This window comes from Sinocyclocheilus rhinocerous, unplaced genomic scaffold (assembly GCF_001515625.1).
Source record: "Sinocyclocheilus rhinocerous isolate Xijiao unplaced genomic scaffold, SAMN03320098_v1.1 scaffold1488, whole genome shotgun sequence".
Taxonomy (NCBI): Eukaryota; Metazoa; Chordata; class Actinopteri; order Cypriniformes; family Cyprinidae; genus Sinocyclocheilus; species Sinocyclocheilus rhinocerous.
In genome coordinates this window covers 1,077,113-1,088,430 of record NW_015633542.1, presented here as the reverse complement: position 1 = coordinate 1,088,430, position 11,318 = coordinate 1,077,113, and the positions used below count along the sequence as shown (strand labels likewise).

The 11,318-nt window shown below is 35.5% G+C and overlaps 1 protein-coding gene across 4 annotated transcripts in view; it reads right to left on the bottom strand.

Annotated features, from left to right (window-relative positions):
- Positions 1-11,318, bottom strand: part of slc12a5a (solute carrier family 12 member 5a) — a 101,186-nt gene that overhangs the window by 48,610 nt on the left and 41,258 nt on the right. For all 4 annotated transcript variants that reach the window (XM_016557941.1, XM_016557940.1, XM_016557942.1 and 1 more), the window contains 2 exons: positions 2,796-2,890; positions 1,185-1,316 (listed from right to left, as the gene is read on the bottom strand). In XM_016557941.1, the coding sequence (XP_016413427.1) occupies positions 1,185-1,316; positions 2,796-2,890 (227 nt within the window). The remainder of the gene's footprint in view (positions 1-1,184; positions 1,317-2,795; positions 2,891-11,318) is intronic.

Here is an 11,318-nt window from a genome sequence, read left to right as displayed (position 1 = left end):
TGTATATATATATATATATATATATATATATACACACACACACACACACACACACACACACACACACACACCACACTATTTAATTAAAAGTAAAAATTCATGTATAATAACTGCGTACATAATCTGAAAATAAATTCATAATAAAACAAAATTTGAATTTGAAAAAAATCTGTAAAATAAACAGATTTATGTAGATGGCAACTTCTTTTTGTCTCTAATCCTATTATAGTATTTTTCGCAAACACTTGTTTAAATGATATAAAAACGTATTTATGAAATACTTATTTATGAAACGTATTTATGAAAGTGGTTTTCCTTTCTATCACTAATAATAGAAATGCAAACACTATAATCCGTTTACATAATGTTTGCATGTTTTGTTTGACAGTTTTAGCTAATAATTTATTATTATGCAGAAAAAGAAAAATAATAAATAACTTAATGCGCTCAGGCACTCTCAACACCGTCAAAATAAAAGTCCCTCACACCATCATAATATCCGCCAATGACATAATTAAAAAATGCAAAATAACGGCAGATATATCGGTTGACTATTATAATAGTATATAAAATATGCTTCATTTTTTTTGTGTAATTTGCTACAAAAATGATGCCTTTAAATTCATACTATTTCAAGGCAACTGAAAGACTATTTATGAAATTAAAGTAAAAATAAATAAATAAAATAAAAGTAATTGAAAGCACTCATTTTATCAACCCATTATCAACCATGACACCTCAACACAAGTTGTGTTGCACAACTAGTGCACCAAGACTCCCAGAAGTTGCTCATATGCAGAAGTTTTTTATGCATATTTTTTTTAACAGTCCTTTAATATCACACACAAAGTTGGAAACAAATTTGTACACAAGTGACTTAGAAACAGACTGAGAAAGGCCAGCGCCATGAGGGAGGTTATGAGCCTGATCGAGGCGACTCTCTAATGAGCACGCTCTCTCTGGGATGGCAAGGGACCAAGGGAGATCAGGTCAGAGGTCAAAAGTGCAAGACAGAGCTGAGAGCTGTCATTTACACACTGGTTGGAGTCACATCCGAGATCTCGCTATGTTTATACGCTCTGTCTGGCAGCAGCCAATTAATGTACACCTGTAGCAATCGAGAGCTATACGAAATTGTGTGATATCTGCTGCTCTGAGAGCGTGCCGTAAGCGTGTATGTCTACCTGGACAGGTTTCTTGCGCGAGCCCTCGTTGTTTTCCGCCTCCTCGTGTTCTTTGCTGCCCTGGGGCAGGTTTGAGTAGTTGGCAAGACTGCTGAGAAGAGACGATACCATGGGAATTGTGTCCATCTCCTCCTGTAGAGTAAACACACACACATACAGAACAAATATTGTAAGCATTAAATAATTCAAGTAGCTTGTGAAGAACATCTAAAATGTCATGTTTACATGTACAGATTACAAACGACTAGCTCAGAGGACAATTTTTGCTCAGAATTTGCTCTTTAATAGCTCATGAGACCCTCAGTTGTGTTTTGTTTTCATGTTTAGTTTAATATGTCCTAATATTCGTATATCATCAGAAATTGAAGAAAAAACCCCAGAAACAATTAAGTCACAATAGGAGTAAAGAGCTATAAAATGGCTGCATATATCAGTTCAGATCATTTGATCTAGTGAGAATTTGATAAGAAATGTTGAATTTGAAGAGAAAACTGCCATAATGATAGCAGCAATTCGCATTTTAGTATAACGTGTTTAATGCACATTTTATCAAATGTGGTAGTTCAACCATGCATACTAAAAACATATGTACACTGTGCACTTTTGCATACTGCAGAGAAAGAGCAATTAATATGCTAGCATTCATTGACCATTGAAAATGTTTTGAATTTGCAGTTACATTAATGCATTTAATGTATACAGATAAAACAGAAGAAATGTTTGAGGCCACATAGAGATCTTTTATTTGGTAATTTGGTTTTGTTGTGGTTTTAATTGCAACTGTTTAGATATCTTCTGAAACTCTAGAGGAGACACATTTGAGATTATTGAGGTCTTAAGCCAAAGTCTCCATTTGTCCAAAGCCCTCTCATTGCCAACTAGGAAAAACAATACAGACGTAAACGTAAAACAAAATATCATTTTAGACTTTTCTGGCAGCTACCTTCAGATGAACATTACCATTTTCTCCCAGCATTAAGATTTTAGTTTAAAATGCATATAAATGCATAAAAACTTTATAATTTAGGTCCTATAACTGATCAACATTTCAATAAATTTTTGGCAGTTCACTTAAATCAGAGATGCCTCCAATCCTCTCCCCCAATCAATCATTTCTAATTTATATCTTTGTTTAATTTTTTTTGTTTTATTTTTTGCATTGAAATTAAATAAAATAAAAAAATAATTTACAAATTAAAAAAAGTTTTTAATTATTTAAAGTGTAAAAAATAATAAATACATTTTAACATTTACTTTTGGCCCACAGCCTTCAGTCAAGTTTGATTTTTGGCCCTTTCTATTAAAAAGTTTTGTCATCTCTGACTTAATTATGAGACCACATAAAGGTATTTCTTAATATTTTTAGATGCAGTACAGCATGTGTTTTACACTTTTGGACTTACATGCTGTTATCATCCACCTGCAGAGTTCAATGTCCTGGGGACTTCCTGCCCTTCAAACGCTAATTATCCTTATTAATTACTGTCAGACTCTTTTATTCCTTTAATCACTTTAGTTTGCATGCATGTGCCTCACTGTCTAGCTCTAATGAGAGCTGAAATGTGCCGCCGTTGCAGGCTTATCATTTAACGTGCATGCGCTCAGGTGTACCTCAAACAGAGCCATGTTCTTGCCGTCATATTGCTGGTTCTTCTCTGGGTCGGTGCTGTTGATGAATGGACTGCTCTCCTTAGGGTTACCATCTCCTGTTAGCAAAAATCACAAATAAATCATCAGCATTACAGCGACGCCACACACCTCCAGGGGGCTTGGTGAAAAAAAATCTGCTGTGATGATTCCAACACTTCAAGTTTTAGTTGCACATTTTAGGTCATCCATGCATACTAAAAACAGATGCGTACTGTGCACTGTTGCACATCGCAGAAATTGAATTCACAGTTATGCATTTGGCAGATGCTTTTATCCAAAGCGACCTGTATTGCATTTAAGATATACAGTTCATGCATTCCCTAGGAATCAAACCCATATTGCTAGCACCGTGCTCTACTGTTTAGGCTGCTGGAAATGCCATTAGTTTACATGGTCCTTCTAGTAAAACAGTATAGTAGTAAAGACACCAGTAAACTGGGAAGCGATGCATACAGGTCTCACATGTGGAGTGTTTAAGATGACCTGTATCTGTACAGGTGAGATGGCTTACACTGCCGGTGTGTTCATTCACATGGGATCTTGGATCAGAGGACAGTTATTTTTAGGGCCTGGATGACAGGGTTCGAGTGGTGACTCCCTCACACCACAGCAGAGGAATTTTAAGGAGGTGCACTATACATACAATGCTTTAAAAAGTCTAAAAAGTCTACGGCCCAATGTACCGTGTTCATCTGAAGGAATTTTCTGTTTTGATTATTCTCATGTGCTTTACCTGAAATTGTACTCGACCGTGTCTTTTGAATTACACATTGCATTGTAGAGTTAAAGGAGTTTAATGGAACTTAATTTGGAAAAGGTACTGGCAATTTTCTGCCAGAACACTACACTGTGAAACTAATTTTTTGTTTAGTTTTGCTTTTATTTTTAATGTTTCTTTATGAAGTTTGACATGCTGAATATGAAAATCCCATTACTTTTTGGGTATCATTAACAGTGCTCATGAAAACATAAACGGTCACCAAAAGTGAGTCGCCCAAAATTTCAAAAGTGTACATTGGATGATTTTAGTCTTTTATGACTAGTCCCAAAATGTTCTGGAATGTCCCAGAAAGCACTAGAATATTCTAGATTATTCCAGAATGTTACAGGAACTTCTATAATGTTCGCATCCTTGCAAAAGCAAAATATCTAAAAAAAACATGCAAAATTAGAACAAAAACGTATCTGTACTAAACCAATGTTTCATAATTAACGATAAAAGTTCTAAAATGTACCTGACTTTAATATTTACCAAAATGTTGATGCTACTTGAAAATAAGTAGTACAATAATAATTAGCACCACAGAATTACAGAAGAACCTTTTTTTTTTTTTTTACATTGTTTTCTTACAGTGTATATATTTATCATTCTATATTCCTATCTATTGCTCTCTCTGTTTTGAAGTTATTTTTAATCAAAGTACAAAATGTTAATTAACAGGTTTAAAAGCACAAGTATTTCCAATTAGTATCTGTAAATGCTGGAATTACCTCATGCAAAACAAGTCTGAATATGGTTATAGACTTTAATTTTAAAGGCAAAACCATTTTTAATAAAATACTATTATTTTTGTTTGTCTATTTAACTCCATTCTAATATTTAAAGTTAAAACATAATAGAGAACATATTTTGTTTTACAATGAAAAAATACTATAAAATCATCTAATTGTGCATTTTAATATTCAAACTTGGGTTGTTGCGTTTGTTTACGAGATACATTAACACCAATGGCGTTTTATGTTTTTTTATTTTTTGTTACTATCTATGTGTCATGTTGTTGTAATTATTTGTGATGGTCAACCCCTGGGTACATATTGTAGGGGAAAAAATATACATTCCCTCAGGCCCGCTGCCTTACAGACTGTCACTGTAATGTAAGCACAAGTCCGTGGTACGGTGTGATTTAGCTCAATGCAGCGTGACAGACTGACAGCCATACTGAAATGCTCCAGAGGCTGAAGCATCAATCAAGCGATGACAGCAGGCAGCCGCTACATCGCAGTCAGAGCGAGGAGATCAGCTGTCAGTTCGCACACTGGGAATGACCGCTGTAGAAATCAGACTAGAACTGGATGACTAACATGTAATCAGGACTTTGATTTTTCTATGTAGTGTAGAGGTTAGAGAAGCTGCCTTTATGAAATATCACTTAATGCCAAATAAAAGGCTTAAATGGAAAATGCTTCAGATGCTTCAGTTTTGCATTTTATGATGAGAAATACCTGTGCAGAACAAATGAATACTGTTGAAAGCTTTAATGATATCACCCAGACATGAACACATACAACAGTAGAAAAAAAAACCTGATCTAAATGTCACGATAAGCCAGTAATGTTAAACTCTAGATGGATGGATGAATGATAAACAGAATGATATAACAATGGATGGATGGATGGACAGAATAATAAATAGTATGAAAGATAGAACAACAGAATGGTGGATGGATGGATAGATGTATAGACAGAAGGATGGATGGATGGATAGATGGATAGACAGAAGGATGGATAGATAGAATGATGGATGGAAGAATGGATAGAATGATGGATGGAATTATGGATAGAACAATAGATACTGTAGAATGATAGATATCATGATAGAATGATGGATGGATGGATGGATAGATGGATGGATAGATAGATAGATGGATGAATAGATAGACAGACAGATAGACAGAATGATATAACAATGGATGGATGGATGGACAGAACAATAAATAGTATGAAAGATAGAGCAACAGAATGGTGGATGGATAGAATGATGGATGGATAGATGCATAGACAGAAGGATGGATGGATAGATGTATAGACAGATGGATGGATGGATAGATGTATAGACAGAAGGATGGATGGATGGATAGATGCATAGAGAGAAGGATGGATGGATGGATAGAATGATGGATGGAAGAATGGATAGAACAATAGATACTGTAGAATGATAGATATCATGATAGAATGATGGATGGATGGATGGATAGATGGATGGATAGATAGATAGATAGATGGATGAATAGATAGACAGAATGATAAACAGAATGATATAACAATGGATGGATGGATGGACAGAACAATAAATAGTATGAAAGATAGAACAACAGAATGGTGGATGGATGAATAGATCTATAGACAGAAGAATGGATGGATGGATAGATGGATAGAATGATGGATGGAATTATGGATAGAACAATAGATACTGTAGAATGATAGATATCATGATAGAACGATGGATAGATAGATAGATAGATAGATAGCTAGATAGAATGATAAACATAATGATATAACAATGGATGTGTGGATGGACAGAAAAATAAATAGTATGAAAGATAGAACAACAGAATGGTGGATGGATGGATGGATAGATGTATAGACAGAAGGATGGATGGATGGATGGATGGATAGATGGACAGATAGATAGATCTAGATAGAGCTTCCTAGCATGAGTTTCATGAACTTGTGTATAACAGAAAGGGACTCGTTGTCAGCTTTAATATTTCTTCCCAACACAGTCCACTCAGTGACATCACTGTGCCGTCTGGAAAAAAGTCAAGTCAAGTCACCTTTATTTATATAGCGCTTTTAACAATACAGATTGTGTCAAAGCAACTGAACAGCATTAATTAGGAAAATAGTGTGTCAATAATGCAAAATGACAATAGTAAACACTAATTTTCCAGTTAAAGACAGTTCATCATTGAATTCAGTGATGTCTTCATTCAGCTCAGTTCATAGTATCATAGTATCTGTGCAATCAAGGCGACGATATCGCTGGAAATGAAGTGATACAGTGAAATCTGTTTTACAGATTTAATCATCTGTAAAACAGATGATTAAATCCAGAAAATAACACTTCGGTTGGTCATGTTTGCTGGCTTTTTCTGAAAAAGAACTGACACTTGGGAGTGTGTCAAAAAATAACAGACAAAGTGAAGTGACATTAGAGTTCAGCACCCAGCCCTGTCTGACAGAATGAAGACCCTCTGCTATGATGGAGCCGTCGAACAGTCAAATCTGCTCTTTCATTGGCTCAAATATTGTGACACATTGTCAGGGATTCATCAGTGTTAGTTGCATGGGACAATGTTTCACAGGGGCCTATAAATAGAAACGACTGGCAAAAACTCAAAGCAGTCTGAGGCTCAGACATCGCACAGATCGCACACACAAAAATAGCAAGAGATTTCTCAAAAACCTCAGTCTGATTGCTTGGCTTCATGCAATTTCATAGTGCAGTTTTTTTTGTTTTGCCAATTTCCAGGTCTGAGACACTAGACAATATTTACGGTATCATTTGGCATACTTTTTTCATACCCAAAGCGGCTTACAATGCATTCAAACTAGCATGTACTTTAGTGTTGAACGCACCATGTGCTAACATCTACAGAATCTGACAAGACCGTAGACAGAAGATCAAAAATGATGGTGAAACAACTTGTCGTTCCAAACCCTTTTTTACCTTCTTTTTGTTTTTGTAGCACAGAAGAGAGAAAGTTATACAGGTATATACAGTTGATACAAGCTTCGGAGCTTCCGTGTTGAGCGTAACATCACTACATTCTCGTATTTGGATTACCCGCGTTTGTTTTATTGAACCTTTTGACTGTGGACAACTGTTTGAACCTTTTCATCATCTTCCTCTGAACCTGATCGTGACAATAGCCTAAAATATAAAAATATAATTTTTAAATGTAACAGTATAACTATCTAATATTTAATTATGTTATTATACTTTAAAATATATAACATTTATTAATTTCTTTCAAATTAAATTACTAAAAAATAAAATGTTTTTTTTTTAAATTATTGAAATTAATATTTATATTGTTTTAAGATATGATTAAAGGATTTAATTTAATTCAATATCAATTTAAAATTGTGGTGGTGTAAACTGCGAGTCACACAATTAAGAAATGCAATTAAGTAATTGTTAATGTTAATACTGCAAAATGTATGTGAAGGAATTAAAATGCCTTGAGCATGTAGCCTAAAACATAAAAATATTATTTTAAATATAATGAATATAAACTATGTCTCATATTAATTTAAACATATTCATTTAATTTGATTAAATTCATACATAAAACATTTAACTATTATTTATATGATTTATTATTTTAAATTACTATCAAAAAAATTAAATTAAATTTAAAATTGTAGTGGCGTTCAGCTGCACTCGTCTCATAAATATGATCACTTCATGACTTCAAAGCGGAATAAGCTGCAAAAAAAAATTTTTTTTTAAATCTATTATTTACATTATTTATTATTTAAAATTATTATTAAAACTGTAAAAATTGTGGTTGTGTTCAAATGCACTAATCTCATTAATATGATCACTTCAAAGCAGAAAAGGCTGCAAAATAAGCTGTATACTGCCTAGCTAAATGACACATCGCCACTTCCACAAAAGTGTGGTGTGACCTTCTCCTGCCAAGACCAACAAAAGCTTGCAGCAGGAACGACCTCGCCATAGCAGGACCGGGTCTTGCGTCTCTATCATGAGGTTTTCATCATTCTCTGACTAGACTCTTCAGCTAGCAGGGGATCTGAATAGCGACAGCGCACACAGCGCACAGCAGACCCGCCATCTGTTGCCCTTGACTGCTGATTCCAGACCAGTTTGATCTTTCCTCTCATTATGTTTGGTAAGGCACCAGAGAGAAGCTCTGGTCCTGCGGGAGCGCTAATGCACAAATCTGTCCAAACATCTCTGGGGTTTGTGTGCGGCGGCGTTCAGAGTAACAGCGTCTGTGAGCGTTAATAAGACGCTCCGCTGTGGTGACCGGCCGCGTGCATCTGAAGGGACGCTGTTTCATCACTGCTGAGAAGTGTTTTAGAGAGGTTTTGTGACAAACGGCTGCACATTTCAGCTCACAGATAATGATTCATGTGGCAGAGGTGGCCTGAACCTCTCACAGAACAAAACATTAGAGTGAGAGCTCGAGGAAGATGTCAAAAACTACACTTTTACATATTCTGGAGAAAATGTGTGAGGTTTATGTCTCACGGGCATGATGCTAGAGTGGTTACTCACTGGTCTAAGACAAACAGCCCAGCTGCAGGACTCTAGGATCTTCTAGTTAAATGATATATGGAAAATTCATAATATATTTGCAATTCATTATAAAATTAAACAACATGAATATGTTTTAATAAAATCTTTCTAACTTCAGTAACAAATACATCAGTCATTTTATTGCTGTGAATCAGCTCAAACGATTTCAAATCAATCATTTTAAATTTGAAATCATTATATATATATATATATATATATATTTACTGTATATAGATTAGAGATGGATGGATAGATAGATAGATAGAGATATTCACTATCATTCAAAAGTTTAAGGTCTCTTCTACTCACCAAGACAAGATTTATTTGATCAAAATTACCGCAAAAACAGTAACATTGTGAAATATTATAAAAATTTCAAATAACTTCTTTCTATTTGAATATATTGTAAATTATAATTTATTCCTCTGATCAAAGCTGAATTTTACTCCAGTCTTCAGAAATCATTCTAATATGCTGAATTGCTGCTCAAGAAACATTTCTGATTATTATCAATGTTGAAAACAGTTGTGCTGCTTCATATTTGTATGGAATCGTTGATTTTTTTTGTGTGTGTTAATTTCAGGATTCTTTAAAGAATATAACGTTGAAATTAACAGTATTTATTCGAAATAGAAATATTTTGTAATGTAATAAATGTCTTTGCTGTCATTTTTGATCAATTTAATGCATTCATTTTGTATAAAAGCATTAATTTATGATTTAAGTACAATTTTATTGATCCAAATAATATTGAATATTGTCAAAAGAATCAAAACTCAAGGACTGAAGTTCATTACTTAGTGTTAGTACTCTAACGATGAGCAACAGTAATAGTGACGCTTGTCTTAGCAAACAACACTAATGAGACCAAACGAGAGGAAAAGAGATGGGAAGTGTGGTTTTGGAAGGGAGGAAGTGATTCCGAAGGGCTCGCTGTTGGCTCATCAGGTCTGATTGAAGTGGGCTGTTGAATCATCTTGTGGAGTCGGGACAGGAGAGGAACACTGAAGGTGTCCAGTTCCACAAATTAAAGACACACACACACTCTCTGCCCCAGGGACCGGGCTCGGCTTCAGCCTGTCGCAGGTAACAGCCATTGCTCTGCTGAGCCGATGACACAAGTCTATCTCTGACTATCTTCACTTCTTCCCTCTACAAACATCAACACCATCTCTGCTGGTAATTGCTGACAGCTCTGACGCTCTCACAGAGTAAAGAAGAGAAAAATATACTGGGAGAAAAAAAGAGAAAGCAAAAAATAGACCTCAAAGAGCAATGGAAAAGTGTGAAAAAGACAAACGAGAAGACATGTGAGACCCGCTCTGAGGGACAGGACGTGAAAAGCAGAGTAACTAGAAGTTTACTGAAGAAACCTTTGCACAGATTCATCATCCAAAACAGATCAAATTACAACATTTTCCAGTGTTTATAACCAATTTCAGTGGGGTTTTATGCTGCTTTCGACTCGTGTTTAATATTATGATATATTATATTTATGAGATGAGTGAACAGCACCAAAAGCCATAATTACCTCTAGGATTTTCTTTGAGGCCTATTCATGAAAATCTCGACAGCAAAAGCTACTTGCTTCTTATTAAATTTTAATTTAGACTGTTGACAGTACAGTTTAGTTTCTATGCATTTTGTGCGACAAAGAATAGCAATAAAACTTCTAAAAAAAGGTTATCATTAAGATGATTTATGAGGCAACCAGATTATGTGACAAAACTACATTACCCATCATTCAGTGCTGCAGCACAACAATGATAAACGTCCCAGGTTATGTATGTAACCATGGTTCCCCGAGGGAACGAGACGCTGCGTCGGAAAACGCTAGGGGAACGCCTTCAGCGATACCAAGCTCTGAATCATATGTGTAATCAGTCGAACGATGGGCGAGACGTCCGCGGCGGGTGACGTCATGACCAGGAAGCTTTAAAAGCACGTGAGGTGCAGCCGGCGCTAGCTTCTTAGGAGTGAAGCAAGCTCTAGTAGGGATGCCGGAAGTATGGCCTTGCGACGCAGCGTCTCGTTCCCTCGGGGAACCATGGTTACATACGTAACCTGGGACGTTTTCCATCACAGGAATAAATTGCATTTTAAATATGTTAAAATATAAAACATCTCTAGGTTACGCATGTAACCATGGTTTCCTGAGGGAACGAGATGCTGCGTCGAAACGCTATGGAAATGCCTCCAGCATGACCAAGCTCTGAATCACGTGTGTAATCAGTCCAATGGATGGGCGAGACATCATGGGCTGGGTGATGTAGAGACCAGGGAGCTTAAAAGCACGTGCGGTGGATCAGCCTGGTCTCATGTTTATACGTAGGTATTAATACGTAACATTTACAAGCACAAAACGTACACTTTTGTACGTTTTTATTAATGCTAAAATGTACAATTTAGATGTATTTCAACGTTTAAAACGTACA